The sequence below is a fragment of the Aotus nancymaae genome, unplaced genomic scaffold, assembly GCF_030222135.1.
Source record: "Aotus nancymaae isolate 86718 unplaced genomic scaffold, 86718_ANA_hifiasm-v0.15.2.pri h1tg000030l, whole genome shotgun sequence".
NCBI lineage: Eukaryota > Metazoa > Chordata > Mammalia > Primates > Aotidae > Aotus > Aotus nancymaae.
Window position 1 is genome coordinate 21,117,299 of NW_026988443.1, and position 23,748 is coordinate 21,141,046.

At 43.8% G+C, this 23,748-nt stretch overlaps 1 protein-coding gene and 1 pseudogene across 2 annotated transcripts in view; one reads left to right on the top strand and one right to left on the bottom strand.

Annotated features, from left to right (window-relative positions):
* BEAN1 (brain expressed associated with NEDD4 1) overlaps positions 1–23,748 on the top strand; it is a 58,222-nt gene that overhangs the window by 21,249 nt on the left and 13,225 nt on the right. For both annotated transcript variants that reach the window (XM_064383159.1, XM_064383160.1), the window contains one exon: positions 22,828–23,085. In XM_064383159.1, the coding sequence (XP_064239229.1) occupies positions 22,828–23,085 (258 nt within the window). The remainder of the gene's footprint in view (positions 1–22,827; positions 23,086–23,748) is intronic.
* LOC105728036 (large ribosomal subunit protein eL19-like) lies at positions 1,670–2,589 on the bottom strand (annotated as a pseudogene).

The following is a 23,748-nucleotide window of genomic DNA, read 5'->3' on the forward strand; positions in this document are numbered from 1 at the left end:
GCAGGTCGGCTCCAGCAATGGAGCTCAGGGCTTTGGCTGCCCAAGGAAAGTGGCTGAGGGGTGATCCTTTTCCAGAAGACCCTAGAGCCTCTCGCCTTCTTAGGATACTGAATATTGGTGAACACAAGGCCTGGGACTGGGACTGGTTTGATTCTCAAAATAGCTCAGGCCTGCAAAGCAATCTGATGGGGTGGGTGGGGGATAAAGAACTTCTCCCCAAACACTTCATAATGTTTTTTGGAATCCACATTCCATTAACTGCATGCTGGGAAACTACTCCAAAGCTCCATGGGTTAGTATGATGTTGGCAGTCAGTTGAGATCATCAGGATCTATCATGGCAAAGAAGTAACTGTCTTTTCCTATTCTACTGGTTTCTCTCATCCTACCTATTGAGGTAACATACTACATTAATAGATTTCCTGATCTTAAACCATCCTTGCATTTCTGGTATATGCCCTGGTATACTAATTTCAATATACTGCTACCCTGATGCTGGTTTTCCAGATGCCCTTGTAAGTTCTGGGAACTGAAGGAACCTCTGAGGATCAGGGAACAAAATCCTATCACCTTTAATGTGCTCCAGAATAGAAAACCACAGGTCCTTGCCTTTTGTAGACCTCTGGCTTTGGGTCTGGGCGGTGTGGTGAATAGTGAAGGAGCCATAATTGCTCTCCCACCAGAAAGGCCTAAAGGAGTTGGCAAAAGTGTGCCCATCCAATGTGACATTCACAGAGGTCATGTGGCACCAGAATCCCTCATGGGTGTTTAGCAAAGGAATCTGTGGGGAGACCAGGGGTCTGAGTGGGTTGTCAGGTGAGTGTTTGTTGGGGAAATGTCTAGACGCTTTTTGTAGGACGGACATTCTAGAGTGTAGAGAAAAGGAGGATGAGGTTTAGAGATGGTTTGCTTCATAACTGGGTTTCCCAATCCTCATGGCACCTCACATGGCAGACTCACTTACCCCAATGCCCAACTGTACAGCCCCAGACTAAGGAAGGGACGCACAGCTCCCCAGAATGAAGAGTAGATATCATGATTATTTCCTGGGATACGGAGTTAGTTAGAACCAGGTTCAAATTTTGTCTCCCTCCCCCCAACTAAAAATTGTCTTTGTGATCTTAGGCAAGTCACTTCACCCTCCTGAGCCTCCGTAACCTCATCTATGAAATTAGATTACTAGCACTTACCTCATAAGGCTGCTAAGATTTGTAGATTTTGTTTATCTTTTCAGAAAACAACTTTTGGTTTCATTGATATTCTCTGTTCCTTTTCTGTTTTCTAGTTCATTGATTTCTGCTCTCATCTTTATTATTTTCTTCCTTTACTTGCTTTGGATTTTGTTTACTCTTCTTTTTTTAGTTTCTTAACATGAAAGCTTAGGTTTTCAAGTTGAGGTCTTTCTTCCTTTTCCTTTTCTTTCTTCTTTCCTAATATAAGTATTTAAAGCTATGAATTTCCCACTAAGCATCGATTTAGCTATATTCCATAAATTTTGATAATATGTTGTGTTTTGTTTTCATTCTGTTCAAAATATATACACTTTTTTGTTTTGTTTTTTGAAGACAAGGTCTCACTCTCTCACCCAGGCTGGAGTGCAGTGGTGCAGTCATAGCTCACTGTAACCTTGAACTCCTGGACTCAAGCAATCCAACCACTTCAGCCTCCCAAGTAGCTGGAACTATAGGCATGCGCCACCATACCCAGCTAATTTTTTATTATTTTTGTAGATACAGGGTCTCACTATGTTGCCTAAACTCCTGGGCTCAAGCAATCCTCCCACCTTGGCCTCCCAAAGTGTCAGAATTACAGGCATGAGCTACAGTGCCTGGCCTAAAATATATTTTTATTTTGATTGTGATTTCTTCTTTGACCCATAGATTATTTAGAAGCATGAGTTTAATTTCTTTCTTTCTTTTTTTTAAGGCTTGTTTCATTTTAGTGGCTGATCTATGTAATCACGGAGGCCAGTATGTACAGACAAAGGGGGAGCTTTTATTTCTTGGTCTCTTCCTCCTTGGACAAAGTCTTAATGATCTCCTTTTTGGCCTGGAGGCGCTCTTCACAGCACTTGCGTGCTTCCTTGGTCTTAGACCTGCGGGCCTCAGCCTGGTCAGCCAGGAGCTTCTTGCGGGCCTTGTCTGCCTTCAGCTTGTGGATGTGTTCCATGAGAATCCACTTATTTTTGAACACATTCCCCTTCACCTTCAGATACAGGCTGTGATACATGTGGCGATCAATTTTCTTAGATTCTCGGTATCTTCTGAGCAGCCAGTGCAGAATCCTCATTCTCCTCATCCACGTGACCTTCTCTGGCATTCGGGTATTGGCTGTACCCTTACGCTTACCTATGCCCATGTGCATGCCCTTCCGGCGGGCCAAGGTGTTTTTCTGGCAGCGAGCCTGGGAATGGACCGTCACAGGCTTGCTGATGATCAGCCCATCTTTGATCAGCTTCCGGATCTGCTAACGCAAGTTAGCGATTTCATTGGTCTCATTCAGGTCCAACCAGACCTTCTTCTTGCCACAGCGGAGGACACTAGAGGCGAGCCTCTTCTGAAGCCTGAGCATACTCATGGCTGCGGCCGCAGCAGCAAAAGCTTTTTTTTTTTTTTTTTTTTTTTTGAGACAGAGTCTTGCTCTGTCATCTAGGCTGCAGTGCAGTGGGTCCATCTCAGATCTCTGCAACCTCCACCTCCCAGGTTCAAACGATTCTCCTGCCTCAGCCTCCCAAATAGCTGGGATTACAGGCACTCACCACCACACCTGGCTAATTTTTGAATTTTTAGCAGAGAACAGGTTTTGCCATGTTGACCAGACTGGTCTCAAACTCCTGACCTCAAGTGATCCTCCTGCCTCAGCCTCCCAAAGTGCTGGGATTACAGGCGTGAGCTACCGCGACCAGCCTAATTTCTAAATAGTTGAGTTTTTCCCAGATATTTTTCTATTTTGAATCTCTAATTCCATTGTGGTCAGAGAACATACTTTGTATGATTTAAATATTTTTAAGTCTATTGAGAATTGTTTTATGGCCCATATATGGTCTATCCTGGAGAATGTCTCATGTGCACTTGAAAAGAATGTGTAACCTTCAGCTGGTGAAGGGTTCTATGAATGTCACGCTGGTTGTTAGTGTTATTCAAGTCTTCTGTATCCTTGCTGAGTTTCTAATTGCTTTGTCAGTTATTGAGATTGGGACATTAAAATCTTCACTATTATTGTTAAATTATCTATATCTTCTTTCAATTCTCATAGTTTTTACTTCATGTTTTTGGGGGCTTGTTAGGTGCATATATAATACATATATAGTTTTTATATCTTCCTAATGTTGACTTTTGTCATTATGAAATGTCTTTGTCTCTAGAAATACATCTTGCCTTAAAGTCTATTTTGTCTGATATCAGCATAATCACTCAAGCTGTTTGTATGCTATATCCTTCCGTCCTTTTACTTTCAAACTATTTGTGTCTTTGAATCAGGTGTGTTTATTGCAGTCAGCATATAGTTAGGTCTTACCTTTTTATTTACTCTTGACAATTTCTGCCCTTTAAGTGGAGTTATTAATCCATTCATATATATATATATATTTTTTTTTTTTTTTTTTTTTTGAGATGAAGTCTCACTCTGTTACCCAGGCTGGAGTTCAATGGCTCCCTATAGAGCTCCCAGGCTCAAGCAATCCTCACAGGCACACACCACCAAGCCCAGCTAAATTTTTCTACTTTTCATAGAGATAGGGGTCTTGCTGTGTTGCCTAGGCTCCATTCATTTGTTGTTTTTTGGTTTTTGGTTTTTTGAGGCAGAGTCTCACTCTTTCGCCCAGGCTGGAGTGCAAGTGGCACAATCTCAACTCACTGCAACCTCCGCCTCCTGGATTCAAGTGATTCTCCTGACTCAGTCTCCCAAGTAGCTGGGATTGCAGACGTTTGCCACCATGCCCGGCTAATTTTTGTATTTTTACTACAGACAGAGTTTCACCACATTGGCCAGGCTCGTCTTGAACTCCTGAACTCAAGTGATCCGCCTGCCTTAGCCTCCCAAAGTACTGGGATTACAGGCATCAGCCACCATGCCCGGCCACCATTCATATCTTTTTAAAAACACAAGTTAATTTAATAAAACGTTGATATGGTTAGATGTTATATCAGCCATTTTGCTATTTGTTTTCTTTCTTTCTCATGTCTTTTTTGTCTGTCTGTTCTTTCTTCTTTCTTTTACGTTAAACATGTTTAACGTACAATTTTGATTCTTTGGGGGGTTTTTACTATTTAATTATTTAATTAGAGGTTACTGTAGGGATTATATATGCATCTTACTTTATCATAATCTACTTCAGTGTAACATTAATTCAAATCCAATAAGATATAGAAACCTTGCCTATATATTTCATTTTCCTCTCCCCAATTTTGTGCTTTTATTATAATATGTATTATGCCTATATATATATATATAAACCAAACAAAATGGTATAATTATTGTTTATATAATCTTATGTCTTTTAAAGAAGTTATATGAATAAATGAGAAAGAGTATGTAGAGAGAAACTTTTATATTTACCTACATATTTACTGTACCCAGAACTTTTCATTCCTTCCTGCAGATTTAAGTTAGCATCTAATCTAGCATCAATAATTTCCTTTCAGCCTGAAAAGCTACCTTTAGTAATTATCATAAGGCATGCCTGCTAGCAATAAAATCTCTCATTTTTCTCTGGAAATATCTTTGTTTTACCTTCAGTTTTGAAGGATAGTTTTGCTAATATAGAACTCTTCTTTGAGTTGAGCATGGTGTTTTACACCCGTAATCCCAGCACTTTGGGAGGCTGAGGTGGGCAAATCACTTGAGCTCAGGAGTTCAAGACTAGCCTGAGCAACATGGCAAAACCCCGTCTCTATCAAAATACAAAAAAATAGCTAGGCATGGTGGTGTGCATCTGTGGTCCCAGGAGGCTGAGGCAGGAGTCTTGCTTGAGCCCGGGAGGCAGAGGCTGCAGTAAGTCAAGATGGCACCACCGCTCTCCAGCTTGGGCAACAGACTGAGACCCCCATCTCAAAAAAAAATAATAAAAAGGAACTCTTCTTTGTTTAGTTTTTTGTTGTTGTTATTGTTGTTGTTGTCGGCACTTTAGGTTTGTTTTGTTTGTTTTTGAGACAGAATCTTGATCTGTCACCCAGGCTGGAGTAGAGCCGCGTGATCTCAGCTCACTACAACCTCCACCTCCTAAGTTCAAGCAATTCTTGTGCCTCAACCTCCTGAATAGCTGGGATTATAGGTGTGCACCACCACACCCAGCTAATATTTTGTGTTTTTTAGTAAAGACAGAGTTTCACCATATTGACCAGGCTGGTCTTGAACTCCTGGCCTCAAGTGATCCACCTACCTCAGCCTCCCAAAGTGCTGGGATTACAGGCATGAGCCACCATGCCCAGCCTTTCTTAGCACTTTGAATATGTCATTCCACTGCCTTCTGCCCTCCTCTGTTTCTGATTAGACGTTAACTGTTAATCATATTGTTGTTCCCCTGATTGTGATGAGCTGTTTTTCTCTTGGTGCTTTCATTATTTCTCTTTGTCTTTTATGTTTGGCTTTCAGTAGTTTGACTGTGATGTGTGTACATGTGGATTTCCTTGTGTTTATTCTACATGGGATTTGTTTAATTTCAAGGATATGTAGATTTTTTTGGTCAGATTTGGGGAATTGTCTCTATTATTACTTCAAATATTTTTTCATCCCCTTTCCTTTCCTTCTGGGTCTCCCATTACACATATTTTGCTATGCTTGATGTTGTTCCAGAAGTTTTTGAATCTCTGTTCATTTTTTTCTTCAATCCTTTTTTCTCTCTCTTCTTCACATTGATTTACTTTCTAATTCATTCATTTTCAAGTTAATCAGTTCCTTCTTCTGCCATCTCAAATCTGCCAATGAATCCCTCCAATGATTCTTTTATTTATTATATTTTTCAAATAAGAATTTCCATTTGGTTCTTTATTATAATTTCTGTCTATTAAGATTCTCTATTCATTGAGACATTGTCATCCTACTCTCCTTTAATTATTTAAACATGACTTTCCTTAGTTATTGAAACATATTTGTAATAGTTCCTTTAAAGTCTTTGCTAAATGCAACATTTGAGGACACTCATCCACAGCTTCTATTGACAGATATTTTGCTTTGGTTTTGGTTTTGGTTATTTTATTTTTATTTTTTCTTGAATATGGATCATACTTTACAAGACAAAGAAACAAGAAGGTGTGATCCATTTGGATGGGCTCTTTCCAACAGTAGCAGGGAAGCTGCTGGTTTTCACAGACTGGGGAGCAGAGTTGGTGGGGAGGGGTATGGGAGCAGTCATAGGCAAGAACATTACAGGTTCACAGTGTCCTCACCTGACACTCAGTCTTTCTCATAATATGTTCTTCTCAGTTCATTGTATGCCTTTGGTCAATTTCCAGAGAACTGCAATGATATTTTGACAGTTTTGTCCAGCTTTATAGTTACATGTATGGACTGCTAAATTACCTCCCTTAATCCTCACAGAAACACTCTGAGTGGTCATTACTCTGTTGTAGAGATGAGGAAGCTAAGGTACACAGGTGTTAAATACCCTGGTCGGTGTCAGTAAACCAGGCTCTTAGTGATCCTCCCACCACCTCAGCCTCCCAAGTAGCTGGGACTACAGGCACGTGCCACCTCGCCCAACTAATTTTTGTGTTTTTTGTAGAGTCAGGATTTCACCATGTTGCCCAGGCTGGTCTTGAACTCCTGGGCTCAAGCAGTCTGCCCACCTCAGCCTCCCAAAGCGTGCCTGGCTGTGATGAAGCTACATCGTAAGCCGGTCACCTCAATACAGGCTCTGAGGCATAAGGCCAAAGCACGACCCCAAGAAGTTAGTTCTTGGGAAGGAGGCTCAGTCACTGTGGTCTAAGAACACAGCTCTAGGCTGGTTACACTTGTTCCAAGGGCTAAACTTTTACTGTGCAGAGCAGTGTATGGACGGCATGGCCTTCACACAGTCCTTTGTAAATATTCTCTCTCCCCTGGATGGGACAGCTGATGAAAATTTGCAGCATTCATGAATTTAACATTTTATATGTCAATTATTCACTAGCTTCCTGGAAAGTCCATAGTATAGTCAAAGGTCATTTTTCTGAGCCGTGATTTTGAGTAGCAAAATGCAAGCTGGGGTGTGGGAGCGAATCCCCTAGCTGGTAGGTGGGCCCAGCCAGTCCCCCAGAATCTGCTTCTCAACCCAAATCCACTGTCTCCTACTTATCAGGAATGCACAGTGTTATTAAAAAAAAAAAAAAAAAAGGCAGCTCTGGGCTCTTTGTGGAAAGTGGCTCAAGAGCGAACTCTAGGTGGTGATGGAAGAGAAGAGAATGTAGGCAGGTTGAGTCCAGTCATTATTCTAGCAAGAAAATGAGAGCCTGGTGTGGGTTCAAGTGGAATGTTTAATTGTGTCTTGGTTCTGTGATGTCAACCAGTTTGCCATTTCCTCAGCAGAAGTAGGGAAAAGTAATTTGTGAAATTGTTTCAGTGAGGTTTTTTGCCAATAAATAAATTATTCTTTACACCAGAGTTAAAAACCTTAGTGAATGATGACAAGGTGGTAAACTTAAGGAAGTTAGATAAGCAGAGGAATATGTGAGTTAATTTTAGTGAGTTTATTTAAATAAACAAGTGCAGAATGTATCTTAATAGTGGAATAAATTGCTTTCATCTTATATTTATAGAACCATTAAGGGTTTGTGGGTGGTCACTTGTATTTTTCCGGTTATGTTTTAACACAATGGTTGAAAAGCTTCTACTTGGCAGTAGAGTGCTCTCCTGTTCACTCTGGCACATTAAACAGATGGAAGCAGAGGTAGGAGTGGGAGCTCTGCGATGCACCAGGACTCCCCTCACCGTGCCACAGCAGTTGTGTGGGACCTCTTGTTTCCCCAGTTTAAGAAGTTCATTTTAGTCTGATTCATATTTGTGTTCCCAGTATCTAGCACATATCCAGGCATGAAGAAAGCATTTGGTGAATATTGGTGACTGGATGGATGGATGGATGGATGATGGATGTATGAATGGATAGATGGATGATGGATGGATGATGGATGGATGGATGGAAGGATAGATGAATGGATGGATGGATGGATAGATGAATGGATAGATGGATGGATGGTAAAGTAGATGATTGAGTGGATGCTGAGTCAGTGCACAGATAGATAAATGCCTGAGAGGATGGATGATTTGCTGGCTGGGTGAATTGATGGAGGATTGATGAATAGTGTATGACTTCACTTTCCATTTCTCCTGTCCACTGTGCCCTGCTCCCAATGCCACCAATCAGGTGGCATGGACCATGACAAGACACTCATTGACTTCCTGTAGAGATGCATCCCCATTTTAAGAAGTAGTCTGAACACCAAGTATCCTTTTCCTCACCCCATGATCCCAACATTCAGCTGCCATCAAGGTGACATCCCACAGGCTCACCCCTCTGTGTTCCTGCCCATGCTGCTCTCTTCACTTACTGATCCTGATATGCTTAGTTCATCCTTCAATATCCAGCCCTTCTCTGTTTTCCTCTCTAAGATGTTCCTGGCCTGTCCCCAGACCTCCAACATCCCTCTATCAGTCTCCTGGTGACCAGAGGATAGATATCAGCAAGTGAGCTAAGAAGTTGCCAAAAAAAAAAACATACCAGAGGAGACTCAGAAGTATCCAAACCAGGGAGCCCTGCCCTGTGATATCCCCTGCTCCAGCCCTTCTTTTTTCTTTCACTTTTCTTTTCTTTTTTTTTTTTTTTTCCTTTTTTTTGAGACAGTGTCTCACTCTGTCGCCCGGTGGGAGTGCAGTGGCATGATCTCAGCTCACTGCAACCTCCACCTCCCGGGTTCAAGCTATTCTCCTGCCTCAGCCTCCCAAGTAGCTGAGATTACAGGGACCCACTACCACACTCAGCTAATTTTTGTATTTTTAGTAGAGATGGGGTTTCACCATGTTGGCTAAGATGGTCTCAAACTCCTGACCTTGTGATCTGCCCACCTCAGCCTCCCAAAGTGCTGGGATTTCAGGCAAGAGCCATCGTGCCCGGCCGCCCCAGCCCCTCTTGAAAACCCTGCTTGGAGGATGGGAACAGCCAATGGTGAACAGAGGGAAAATGGTGCCTGAGTCATGTTCCCTACACTTCCTCCAATGACTCCACACCTCACCCTGTCCATTTCAGCAGTGGAGGAAGAGTGCACTGCCGAGGCCAGACTTGCCAGGGAAGTGGACCTGTGACAAATGTCTTCGGAATTTTTGTGACAGGAGCCATCCATTAGTTCTGAGTCCTTGGCCCCCCTTCCCCCTCTAACCAGCATCTCTGAGAGAGTAGGCAGGATTGGCAGTCTGAAGATGCTGAGTCAGCACATCCTGCGTCTCTGTTCCTTCCCTTTGTCACTGCAGCTCAGGTAGCTTCAGGCTGCAAAGAGCACTTTCCTGAACCCAGACAGAATTACTGTGGAGCTGCCTGCATACTATACTCAGCAAGGACTTGGGAGTGATGGTCTGCCTCAGTTTCCCTGCCCTTATTGTTCCCCAGGTTCCCCATACTGGAGCCAGCCCTCACCTAAGCCACAGGCCTAGATCTCATTGCTTCCCCTCATAGTTCTTGGCCCCCTCCCCACCCCTCTCCAACCTGTTCACCCACCCTGGAGGGAGAACAGTTGAATAATCAGTGGTTCTTCAAACAGATAGCCAGCAGGTTCAGAGAGGGCAAGGGGCATGTCCAGGTCACACAGTGAGTGAGTGAGCGAGTGATAGAACCAGGAACAAAACTCAGTTCTCTGACCCCCACCCTGAACCCCCCAGCCCCACAAAATCTTGCTCTCTTCTTCTGCTCTCTGCTACTGTTTGATAAATCTGAGTTTAAATCCCAGATCTGCCACAAAACTAGGTGGGCAATCTTGAAAACATAACTTTAGTTCACCAACACAAAACATCTTCATCTGTTAATGAGAGCGACAATAGCATCCACACAGAGAGGAAGCAAGCTCCAGACTCACCCCCACATCCAGGTTTGCGTCATTTAGGGCCTTCTGATTCCATGCAACTCTCAGTCCCAGCCCTGGACTAGAAGTCTGGAGGAGCCAGAGCTGGCTTCTGCCTTGCACAGCAGAGGCCCATGGACCCAGGCACCACTGCTGCCTTGTCAGGGGACTTGGGGTCCCATCTGCGGAATGGGAATAAGACAGGGCTATCTCAGAAGCCTGCTCAAAGGACAACTTAATTGGAGAGGCCAAGAACTCCCCACAGTGTCATTCTGTGGCATTGAGTGTGTGTGTTCAGCTCTGCGCAGGACAGGGTCTGTGGGCTCAGCCTCCTCTAGTCCCAGGTCCAGACTCATGGGGACCCTTGCAGCAGCTTTCTCCCTTTCTCCCTTTCTCCCTGGTCTCCTGCCCCTGCCCATCTGTCCCCCATCTGCAACCAGAGGCTTTCCTAAAACACTCTGACCATGTCCCTCTTTGCCCTTGGGAAAACAGATGTGAGCCACCGCACCTGGCCAAAAGGACACCCTTTTGATGTGACCTTCAAGACCCTTCATGATCTGGCCCCTGCAAGCCCCTCCAAACTTAGCCCCTACCAGGCTTCTCTCCTGCCTCCTCCTCTCTTGTGATTCCTCAAATGCATCAAGTCCTCATTGGGGTCCCAAGGTTCTTCTATGATGGAATTTGCCAGACCGATTTATCATTGATAGGTAGGCCATTCCAAACCTGGACTCTTTAATTTTAATACCTGACTTGCTCTTCTGGCTGAAAGCACCTACTCTGTTCTGACACTATGACAGTGCTTGTAAATGTCTTGTAAATGTCCCACAGTTAGGCTGTAGGGATTGGCTGGGTGATGGATGGGAGGATGGGCCAATGGGTGACTGGAAGCAGCTCCCAGGGAAGGCACTCAGGCATACCAAGCACACAAAGCAACCAGTCAGGGACTCCCCTTGGTGCAATTCAGATGGCTCCTGAGCTTCCTCTCTACGCCAGCTCTGCCCAGTATCCTGGGCAGATGGGGTGACGAGAGAGAGACACAGGCCCCACTCTGCTGGCATTCTCCATCCCTATGGAACCAGAGTGCTGGAGAGTGCCAGTTCAGGAATTGCAAAGAGCAGTCCAGGCTCATCACTTTAACCAGCTCTGGCTCAGCTTCCCTATCTGTAAGATGGAGGAAAGACACTCTCCACCTCTCAGGGCTGCTGTGAAGATTAACTGAGAGAAGCATGCATGGAAAGAGTTTAGAGCCTTATGGATGTAGAGTAAGTGCCTGCTCAGTGAGAGCTATCTTATCATTATCATTGTTCCTCTTCGGTGAAATCACCCACAGGGGCCCACCTGCAATCAAGAACATCTCTAGGACATATCTCTAGGAGACAGAACAGGAGGTCCTCCCGCAGCCCTGAATGATTTGCTCCCCACCAAGCGCCTGCCTGCTGTGGCCCATCTCTTCCTGAGACACACAGGCTCCCAACTCCAGAATCCTGGTATCTTATCAGCAATGTTTAGCTGTTGATACACCTTCATCCTGAATAATCCCAGGTCATGGCTGGCTCTGACTATATGTCAAGCGGCTCAGAAGAAGCAAAATGTCATTTTGGGGAGAGGAGCATTTTTCCTTCACAAGATTTAAAATACCAGAATTCCCAGTGCACGGTACCTGGTAGCCAGCCACAGAATAGCATCTTGGCTAAGAGCACAGGGCTTCAGTCTCCCACTGACCCGGGTTTCCATCTGTGGGGCTGTGTGACCTTGGAAAAGTTACCTAACCTCTCTGAGGCTGCTTCCTTACCTATTAACTAGGAATCCTATCATAGACCATCATGAGGATTAAATGAGATAATATGGTACATGACAAGTACCACGTATGGTGTGAGGCACACCATAGGTGCTCAGGAGATGGTAATTACTCATACTGGAATGGGTGGGGGGTGGCGTCTCAGAGAAGAGGCTATTTTTTGAGGTTTCTACTTGATCATGAGCACTTTGTAGAAACTGCTTGGGAAGAGCACCCAGATACATAAGACAAGTTCTTAATGACTTATAAAGAGACCTGGACTCCCACACAATAGTGGGAGATTTTGACACCACATTGTTAATATTCGACGGATCAACGACATAGAAAATTAATAGGGACATCTATGATTTGAACTCAGACCCGGAATAAGTAAACTTAGTGAATATTTATAGAATTCTCCACCCCAGGTCCACAGAACATACATTTTTCTCAGTATCATATTACACCTATTTTGAAAGTGACTACATAATTGGAAGTAAATGACTCTTCAGCATTTGCATAGCATTTCACAGACTTAAATGAAATATTGGTTGGCTGTTTGTTATTTTCTTCCCTTATTCCTTCCTGTCTCCGTTGTTAAGCAGAATTATCGGTATAAAAGAGGTTTTTAATACCTATTTTTAGATGGCATTCCAGCCCGGGCAATAGAGCAAGAATCCTGTTCTCTCTCCCCCTTTTTCTTTCTCTTTCTTTCTTTCTCTCAAAAAAAAAAGAAAGAAAGAAAAAAGAAACTGCTTGGAAAGAAAGTCCAAGATGAAGGCAAAGTTTGTTTCATCTTTATCCTTGCTGCAGCTGGTACAGAGGGACAGGGAGGCCAGGGGTGGGAAGGGGGGCTGTCATCATGTTATTTCTCTTCAGTCATATTTATCTTTTTTATAAAATAGGCCCTGGATGTGGAAATTGGAAGAATTTCCCTCATAATTTAAAGCAGCACCTACCTCTGCCGGTTGTGGTGACTGGGAGATTAATTTCCTAGCTGGCCAAGCAGGAGGATGCCTGAATCAACTGGCTCTGTCGTGCAGGAATGGGTGATGCTCCATCTCCCACCCAGCTGTTAATGAGCCTGGTGCTGCCAGATGAGGGCGAGGCTGTCATCTGCTGCTGAGGCAGGTGAAGGGAGGGGCATCTTCCAGGTGACCCCATGGGGCTGGTCCCAGAGGCAGGTTCTGCGTCCTGTGCAGGACAGGCACGCACACACACACACACAGACACGCACATCCAACTCTAAATTTGCAATCGAAGCACCTACAGCCCTGCCAAGGCCAGGTGTCATGGGGGATCATGGGGTCACCAGTGTGTCCCAAACCACTGCAACATCTGGGGTCAGAAGACATTCCAGAGCCCCACTGGGGACAAATTTTGGAGCCAGCCCCCTATTCTATAGCAGTGTGACCCCCACACATGTGAACCCCACATACTACCCTTCCTAAGACTGGCTGGTGTCCCTGACTAGGGACAAGTCCTGCCCTGGGCTCTGAAGGTGAGAGGCTACATGACTGAGAGCAGTCAGAGTGGCCATTGGCTCAGGAGTGGTAGCAGGGAGGACTGCGATCATCCTAGATGAGTGGCACCCAAAAGCACCATTTCATAGCCGGCTCTAGCCAGTTGTAGCCACAGCATGGAGTGCTGTGTTGAGAAGGATGCTGAGGCTGCCTTCTGAGCCAAACTGGAAAGAGAACCATGGTGGATTAGTAATGTCTGCCATTGGCATAGACTTAGAAAGTGGTGGCAGGTATGCTATAGATTCACCAAGCGAGGACTAGATTTCTCCTTAGCTGGAGTCGAACAAGGCAATTTAAACTGATTCCATTTGCCTGCAAGAAAAAGATGGAGGAGAGCCTCATCTTGCCACCTTTTCTCTGTGAGTCTTGAAGAAAAATGACAAACTTTAGTTTATAGTAGCCAAGGGAATAAAAATCAGAGGTTGGCACTTCATCCAAAACTCAAGCTGTCACAATCAGTCAAAAAATAGAGAAGAAACTGAATTCTAGCCTAATGAAGACAGACACAGAGCCAACTAAGTCCTCTGCAGTTCACTCAGTCATCCAACAAATATTTAATGAGCACCTATTATGTGCCCGGCACCTGGCTGGGTGCTGCAGATTCATGCAATGAAAAAGTCAGGACAAGGCCGGGTGCAATGGCTCACGCCTGTAATCCCAGCACTTTCAGAGGCCGAGGTGGGCAGATCACCTAAAGTCGGGAGTTTGACACCAGCCTGACTAACATGGGGAAAACCCGTCTCTACTAAAAATACAAAATCAGCCAGGCATGGTGGCACGTGCCTGTAATCCCAGCTACTCAAGAAGCTGAGGCAGGAAAATTGCTTGAACCCAGGACGTGGAGGTTTCAGTGAACCAAGATTGTGCCATTGCACTCCAGCATGGGCAACAAGAGCAAAACTCAATCTCAAAAAAAAAAAAAAAGTCAGGACAGATGGGAAATCTGCCTTCAAGGATCTAACAATCTAATGAGGTGGACAGGGAATCCAAAGACATCATAATGTAATAAACACGTAAAGAAATAAATAAGCAGGATGTTCAGGGGTTGTGATGACTGCTGTCCAAAAAAAATACATGGAGTGATACATAGTGGGGTGGAGGTCAGTCACTCCTCTCTGAGGAGGTGACTTTTAAGGAAAGATCTAAAGGATAAGAAAGAAGCAGCTGTGCACCATGTACTTTGCGGGACTATAATGAATAATACTCATGAATATTTTTGTGTGGACTTATGTTTTCATTTTTCTTGGGTATGTGCCTAGGAGTGCAATCGCTGGATCATGTGATAATTATGTTTAACCATCTGAGAACTGCCAGTCTGTGTTCACAAAGCAGCTGTACCATTTTACATTCCCACAAGCAGTTTATAAGGGTTTCCGTTTCTCCACATCCTCACCAACACTTGGCATTATCTGTCTTTTTGATGATAGCCATCCTACCGGGTGTGAAATGGTATCTCATTGTGGTTTTGATTTGCATTTCTCTGTTGGCTAATGATGTTGGGAAATTTCTCATGTGCTTATTGGCCAATTGTATCTTCTTTAGAGAAATGTCCATTCACATCTTTTGCCAATTTTTAATTGGGTTGTCTTTTTATTATTGAGTTGTAATAGCTCTTTACATATTCTAGGTACAAGTCCCTTATGAGATAAGTGATGTACGAATATCTTCTCCCATTCTACAGACTGTCTTTTTCTTTACTTTCTTGAAGGCGTCCTTTGATGTACCAGTTTTTAATTTTGATGTTTATTTTTCTTTTGCTTCTTGTGCTTTTGGTGTCATATCTAATAATCATTTGCCAAATCCAAAATCATGACAACTTACCCCTATGTTTTCATCTAAGAGTTTTATAGTTTTAGGTCATACATTTAGGTCTTTAATCTATTTTGAGTTAATTTTTGTATTTTATGTAGGGAATCCAACTTCATTCTTTTTTTTTTTTTTTTTTTTTTTTTTGAGACGGAGTTTCGCTCTTGTTACCCAGGCTGGAGTGCAATGGTGCGATCTCGGCTCACCGCAACCTCTGCCTCCTGGGTTCAGGCAATTCTCCTGCCTCAAGCATTCAGTTGTCCTAACATCATTTGCTGAAAAGACTATTCTTTCTTCCATTTACTTCTCTTGGCACCCTTGCTGAAAATCCACTGACCATAAATGTGAGAGTTTGTTTCTGAACTCTCAATTCTAGTCCATTTATTCATATGTCTATCTCCGTGCTAGTACTACACTATCTTGATCATAGTAGCTCTGTAGTAAGTTTTGAAATCAGGAAATGTGTCCCCTCCAACGTTGTCCTTTTGAGGTTATTTTAGCTATGTTAGGTCCCTTGAATTTTTATGTGAATTGTAAGATCAGCTTAAGGTCATTTGTTTCTGCAATGAAGGCTGGGACTTTTGAAGGTATTGAATTTTTAGATGAATTTGGGGAGTATTTTCATCTTAACAATATTAGTCTTCTGAAACATGAACATGGGATGTCTATTTATTTGGGTCTTTAATTTATTTTAAAAATGTTTTAGCATTTTCAGAATATAAGTTTGTACTTTTTTTTTTTTTTTTTTTGAGACGGAGTCTCACTCTGACGCCCAGGCTGAAGTGCAGGGGTGCAATCTTGGCTCACTGCAACCTCCACCTCCCGGGTTCAAGTGCTTCTCCAGCCTCAGCCTCCAGAGTAACTGAGATTACACGCCTCTGCCACCACGCCTAGCTAATTTTATTTGTATTTTTATTAGAGATGAGATTTCACCATCTTGACCAGGCTGGTTTTGAACTCCTGACCTCGGGTGATCCACCCGCCTCAGCCTCCCAAAGTGTTAGGATTATAGGTGTGAGCTACCATGCCCAGCCTAAGTTTTGTACTTCTTTTGTTAAATTTACTCCTGAGTATTTCATTTGTAATTTCATTTTAGATTTGGTCATTGCTACCATATAAATATACTATTGATTTTTATATATCGGCCTCGTATCTTGCAACCTTACTGAATTTATTAGTTCTAATATTTTTTAATGAATCTTAGGATTTTTTATATACAAGATTATGTCATCTGCAAATGTAGTTTTACTTCTTCCTTTACAATATGGATGCCTTTTATTTCATTTCCTTGCCTAAATTGCCCTGGCTAGAATCTTCAATATAATGTTGACTGAAAGTGGCAAAAGTGGACATTCTTGTCTATTTTCTGATCTTAGGGAAAAGGTTTTAGTCTTTTACCATTAAGCACCATGTTATCTGTGGGTTTTTCATAAATGCCCTTTATCAGGTTGAGGAAGTTCCCTTCTATTTTTAGTTTGTTGAGTGTTGTTATCAAGAAGGAGAATTTAACTTCCTCATGTTTTTTCTGTATCTGTTTTGATCACGTGGTTTTTGTCCTAAAGTCTACTGATGTGGTGTAATACGTTAATTGATTTGTGGATATTAAACCATTCTTGCATTCTCGGGATAAATCTTATCCAGTCCTGGTATATAATCCTTTCTATGTATTACTGGATCCAATTCACTAGTATTTTATTGGGGATTTTTGTATCTATATTCCTAGGAGATACTGTTCTATAATTTTTTTTTTTTTTTTTTTTGAATCTCGCTCTGTCATCAGGCTAGAGTGCAATGGCACAATCTCAGCTCAAGGCAACCTCCGCCTCCTGAGTTCAAGTGATTCCCCTGCCGCAGCCTCCCGAGTAGCTGGGACTACAGGCACGCACCACCACGCGTGGCTAATTTTTTGTATTTTAGTAGAGACGGATTTCACCATGTTGGCCAGGATGGTCTCGATCTCCTGACCTCATGACCTGCTTGCCTCGGCCTCCCAACGTGCTGGGATTACAGGCATGAGCCACCTCTCCCTGCCTAATTTTCTTTTCTTGTAATGTCTTTGTCTAGTTTTGGTATCAGGATAATGCTGGCCTTACAGAATGAGTTGATAAGCATTCCCTCCTCTTATATTTTTTAGAAAAGTTTATGGAAATTGATATTATTTCCTTTTTAGCTTTTCCTGTTGTGATAAAATATATATAACATAACATTTATCATTTTAACCATTTTTAAGTTTAGTGGTATTAAGTACATTCACATTGTTGTGCAACCATCAACACTATCCATCTCCAGAACTCTTCTCATCATCCCAAACTGAAATTCGTATGCATTAAAGTTATTAGTTCTTCTGTAAATTTTTGGTAGAATTCTCCAATGAAGCTATCTGGTCCAGGGATTTTCTTTCTGGAAAAAGAAGCTGAAAAGTTTCTCACGTTACTCATTCAATCTCTTTGCTTCTGATAGGCCAATTCAGAGTTTCTTTTTAAGTCTTTTTCCTTAGTTCTGTGTATTTCTAAGAATTTGCACATTTTATCCAGGTAATCCAATTTGTTGGCATACAGTTGTTCATAGTATTCCCTGATGATACTATGATAATTCTTATTTTTGTAAGGTCTTATTTCTGCAAAGTCTGTAGTAGCATCTGTAGCTGGGACCACAGGTGTGTGCCACCACACCTGGCTAATTTTTTGTATTTTTAGTAGACATGGAGTTTCACCATATTGGCCAGGCTGATCTTGAACTTCTGGCCTCAAGTGATCCACCAGCCTCAGTCTCCCAAAGTACTGGGATTACAGGTGTAAGCCACCATGCCCAGCCAAATTTGTTAATCTTTTTAAAGAACCAACTTCTGGGCTGGGCGTGATGGCTCACAGCTGTGGTCCCAATTACTCAGGAGGCTGAGGCAAGAGAATCACTTGAACCTGGGAGGCAGAGGTTGCAATGAGCCAAGATTGTGCCACTGCACTCCAGCCTGGGAGACAATGCAAGACTCTGTCTCAAAAAAAGAACCAACTTCTGGTTTTATTGGCTTTCTCTATTGTTTTTCTATTCTTTATTTCACTAATTTCCACTCTAATCTTTATTATTTCCTTCCTCTACCCACTTCAGATTTAGTTTGCCCTTCTTTTCCCAGTATGTTAAGGTAGAAGGTTAGGCTGTTGATTTGAGATCTTTTTTCATTTTTAATGTAGATATTTACATATATAAATTTCCCTCTAAACATTGCATTAGCTGTATCCTGCAAGTTGTTTTTTTGTTTGTTTGTTTTGGGGGGGTTTTTTTTTGTTTTTGAGATAGAGTTTCGCTCTTGTTGCCCAGGCTAGAGTGCAATGGCACAATCTTGGCTCACTGCAACCTCCACTTCCCAGGTTCAAGTAATTCTCCTGCCTCAGCCTCCCAAGTAGCTGGGATTACAGGTGCCTGCTACCACGCTCAGGTAATTTGTTTTTGTTAGTAGAGATGGGATTTCACTATCTTGGTCAGGCTGGTCTCAAACTCCTGACCTCAAGTGATCCGCCAGCCTCTGCCTCCCAAAGAGCTGGGATTACAGGCGTGAGCCACTCACTGCGCCCAGCTGCATCCCGCAAGTTTTAGTGCAATGTCATTTTAACTTCTCTCAAAGCATTTTCTAATTTCCTTTTGCTTTTCTCTTTACTTATTAGTATGCTGTTTAATTTCTGTGTATTTGTGAATTTCACAAATTTATTTTTGTTATTAATTTCCAATTTTATTTTAACCAGTAACATACTTTGTACAATTTCAATCACTTTAAAATCTGTTGAGGCTTGTTGTATGGCCTATCATATGGCCTATCCTTCAAAATGTTCCAAATGTGCTTGAGAAGAATGCATATTCTGCTGTTGTGAAGTGTTCTATAGATGTCTGTTAGGTCTAGTTTGTGAATAATGTTGTTCTAATCATGTATTTCCTTATTGATCTCTGCCTAGTTTCTCTATACCTTACTAAAAACGGAATATTGGAGTCCCCAACTATTATTGTTTTATTGTCTGTATTTTCTCTCAATTTGTTAAACTTTGCTTCATGGACTTGGGGACTCTATTGTTAGATGCATATATGTTTATAATTGTTATACCTTCCTGATGGATTAACTCTTTATCACTATAAATTGACCCTCTTATCTCTAGTAGCACTTTTTGTCTTAAAGTCTGTTTTTTCTGATTTTATTATGGCCACAGCAGCCTTCTTATTATAGCAATTTGCATGGCATATCTTTCTCCATCCTTTTACTTTCAACCTATTTGTGTCTGGTTCACAAGTGAGACTCAGAGACAGTATATAGTTGGATTCTGTTTTTTACCCAGTCTGACAATCTCTTCCTTTTGATGGCATTATTTAATCAATCACATGTAATGTTATTCATACAGTTGGATTTACATCTGCCATTTTGCTTTTTGACTTGTATGTCTCATGTCTTTTTTTGTTCCTCTATTTCTCCTTTTTGCTGTAAGTGAATATTTTCTAATGTAATATTTTAATTTATTTAATGATATTTTTTACTATATTTGAGTTATGTTCTTAGTGGTTGCTCTGGGGCTTGCCATATACATCTTAACTCATCAGAAACTACTTGATATTTATACTAACTTCATTCCAATGAGAATTAAGTTACTCTAGTTACTCCTATATAACTCTATTCCCTCTATTCCCTTTTTGTGCTATTTTTATTATATAGCAGAGAACTTCTTATCCAGCTCTTTATGGTTTAGAGGGGAGACCAAGGCCCGAGAGGGTCTGGCTTCACTATGTACTGGCTGTCTGACCACAGATGAGTCACTTAAAATTCTTTGAGCCTCAGCGTCCTTACCTGTAAAATGGGGAGAATTGGATGAAATAGCTCCAAGAATGAAATGAGCTCTTATCACTTATCCTACACATAGTAGGAGCCCTGAAAACAGTAGCCTGTGTTTGGCCCTCAAAGAATTCTAGGAATTTTTATACCCCACTGTTCATTAAAAGGCCATATATGCAAAGCAACCCCCAAATGCAGAAGTAGCTAAGAAGCCAGAGTGAGGCAGACAAATCCAATTTGTTGGTACAGAGTGATTTATCTGGGGAACTTAAAGATGGAAGTGTAGTCTTGGACAGCAGCAAAACAGGTAGATCTTCACACCGTTACTCCCCAGACCCAGGGCTTATATATCACAAGGAAGGAGTATACATGCTCTGTGCAAGACAATTAAAGGCAGCCCTCCAGAACAGGCAAGAATGCTATATGTGTCATAACCTATAATTTGTACAATAACATCAAAGTTTACATGTTCTTATGCTAAGGACAGTAAACAAAGTGAGAATCAGGTTTTCACAGGACTGGGCTAATCAGAAGTCAACATGGTGGATTAGCATCTGTATTAGTCCACTGTCACATTGCTATGAAGAAATTCCTGAGGCTGAATAATTTATAAAGAAAAGAGGTTTAATTGACTCACAGTTCCACATAGCTGGGGAGGCCTCAAGAAACTTCCTATCATGGTGGAAGGCACCTCTTCACAGGGCAGCAGGAGAGAAAATGAGTGCAAGCAGGGGAAATATCAGACACTTATAAAACCCATCAGATCTCAAGAGAAATCACTCATTATCATCATAAGAACAGCATGGGAGAAACCACCCCCATGATTCAATTACCTCCGCCTGTTCCTGCCCTTAACACGTGGGGATTACGGGGATTACAAAGGTGAGATGTGGGTGAGAACACAGAGCCAACCCATATCAGCATCCAAGATGGAGTCACTTTTGTCTCCACATCCCACATCCTCACATCGGATAGTCAGGAGGCATGTATGTCCAACCAAAGTCTTAGGGTGCTCCCTCTTTCCAGTGCACGCCTCTCACGGGAGCACCTTACGGTGAACTTCAGCAAAGGCTGGGCTCTCAGGGTGGGATGACACACTGGCCCAGACAGAAGGGCCTCCATGCCAGTCCCTCCTGATGAGGGCCAGCAGACTGCAAGCACCACCAGCATGGGCCAGACCTGCCCCAAGGGCGTGTTTCTGACCCCAGCTAAGGTCCTGAGTTTGTGCTTTACCACCTGTTCCTGCCATAGGTTGAGTGTGGTTGAGGCTTTGGGGTCGGTGCTAGAAAGGTATGGGAGGGCGAAGCAATCACAGCTGAGTGTCATGCCTCTGACTGGTAGATGGCCAGGCCCTCACCTGGGAAAAAAGCCTTCCTACAGCTACTCAGGCAGGTGGCCTCCTGTGCTCTGCTTGATTACCACCCAAGACAGAGGCCTCACTCCCCTGAGGCATCTCAAGGCCTCCCTGCCATTTCCCCATCTGGTCTCAAGACTGGAGTCACTCACTCAGTACATGCATTAGGCACCTTTGGTGTGCCCAGCCCCATTGCTGAGTTTGAGGACATACAGAATGGTCAGACACAAGCCCTGGAAACCAGACATGATCATATGTAACAAATGCAAAGCTGGGGCTTGAACATGGGCTCAAGGAGAATGTGTTAGGGGACCCCTCTCAGAATAGAGCCCAGAAAAGATCTGAACTTCCCGGTGCTTGCCTGTGACTCTGTGGATCATTGGATGTCTGAAGCTGGCTCCCTACTGCTGTCCAGAGATCCGGCTGGCAGCCTCAGGAAGGGCTCACACTGAGGGCAGGAGATGCTGGAGAGCAAGCACTGGACTTTGAAGCCAGATCTGGATTCCAGCTTGGCTCTGCCATGGAGTAACTGAGTGACCATGGGCCAGTCCCTTACCAGTGCTGAGTCGCAGTCCGTGCATCTGTGAAAGGAAAAAGCTGCATCCTGACTTACAGGGCTGAGTTGGAGGGAATTCGATGACACTCCAAGACACTCACCAATGAGGAGCTGACTGTCCAAGTGAGGCAGTGGGTGCCCATGGCTGCCCCAACCCCTCCCCAGGACCCCAGCTCCCAAGGCCCCATCATCTTTTCCAGTGGGAGGACTAAGTCACCCATGCCCAGGAGCTTATTTCCACAGGACTCTCAAGAATCCAGCTGTTAGTCCTGGAGGAGGTTCCTGCACTCTCTCCTTGCTCCTACCATACCACATCCTCCCTGGAAGTCCCCTCCACCCCTCTGTGCCTTTGTCCTGTCTGGAATGCTAGTCCCTGCCTTCCCTGAGTTAACTCATCCTCACCCTCCAAGATCACCTCAGCCTCACCTCTTCTGGGAAACCTTCTCTGATCTGATCCAACCCCCTGACACATCTGGATCAATTTCAGCCCACAGTCCCAGGCCTGCCTGAGGCCGGCAGAATTGTTCCTCATACTCTGTTCCCCTGTGCATCCCCCCACCACTTCCTAAGACATCAGTAAAATCATGTTGACCTTTGAACTTCATGTCTTGGTGGAGTCCTTGTCCATCTCTAAGAGTCATGGATTCAAGCCTCAGCTCTACCACTAATTTGCTGTGTGACCTTGGCCAAGTCCACTGCCCTCTCTGAGTTTCCCTTTTCCTATCTGTGAGATAGTTCAGCTTGCAAGCAGAGGCTTCAGAGGAGAGGAGGGCAGTCAGCCCTCACTACCAGAGGCTCCTACAGGCAGCAGGGTGAGTTGCTGCTCTCCTCCTTCTTCCTCCCAGGAGCAGCCAGGATAGAATCCATGGGCCTGAGCCCAGACTCTCCTCCATTTATTTAGGGATCAACAGCTCCCAGGGCAGAGGAGGAAGGGGTGTGGCAGGCCCTGGCTCCAGCTCAGTGTCCTCTCTCTCTGTCCACAGTAGCACGATACAACCGCACCAGCTACTTCTACCCCACATTCTCAGAGAGCTCGGAGCACAGCCATCTGCTCGTGTCCCCCGTGCTGGTGGCAAGTGCTGTCATAGGTGTGGTCATCATCCTCTCCTGCATCACCATCATCGTGGGCAGCATCCGCAGGGACAGGCAGGCCCGGCTTCAGCGGCACCGCCACCGCCACCACCACCACCACCACCATCACCACCGCCGGCGTCGACACCGAGAGTACGAGCACGGCTACGGTGAGCTGCTGCCCACCCTGGGGACCTGGGACTTCATCTGATTGCAGTTGCAACCCAGGAGGCCTCAAGGAGTTGGCAGCTCTGCCCTGGGTGGAACAGGGTGGTCAGGAAAGCATCCTAGAAGTCTTGGGCTATGTTAAGCACTCACGGGTGCCTACCATAATGTTCTCTGTGGCATGAGAGGCCCGGTTTACTGCTAAGAGAGAAACTCAGAGTGAGGCTGAAGGTCAGAGGGAGAGTGTGTCACTCCTCCCCTGCCACTGTTGGTCCAGGCTGTACCAATGGCTGGTCTAGCTGGTGCCTGGATGGATGGATGGATGGATGGAGAGATGGGTGGCGAGATGGGTGGATGGGTGGATGAATGGAGAGAGGAATGGATGAATGGGAAGGGTGAAGGACTCATAGGAAAATAGAAGTGATGGATTGATGGAGGTTGAGTGGAAGGGTCAGTAGATGGATGGAGAAATGGATGGGTAGAGAGTATGAATGGATAAATGGGTAAATGAAATGATGGATGAATGAGAAAATGGAGGGATGGATAGATGAGTGGACTGAGTGTTATGCCTGAGTGGATGGATGCAAGGGAGGGCTGGGTAGAGGAACAGAAAGATAAATAGGTGGGCAGCGGGATGGGTTGATGAGGGTGAGTATATGAATAAGTGA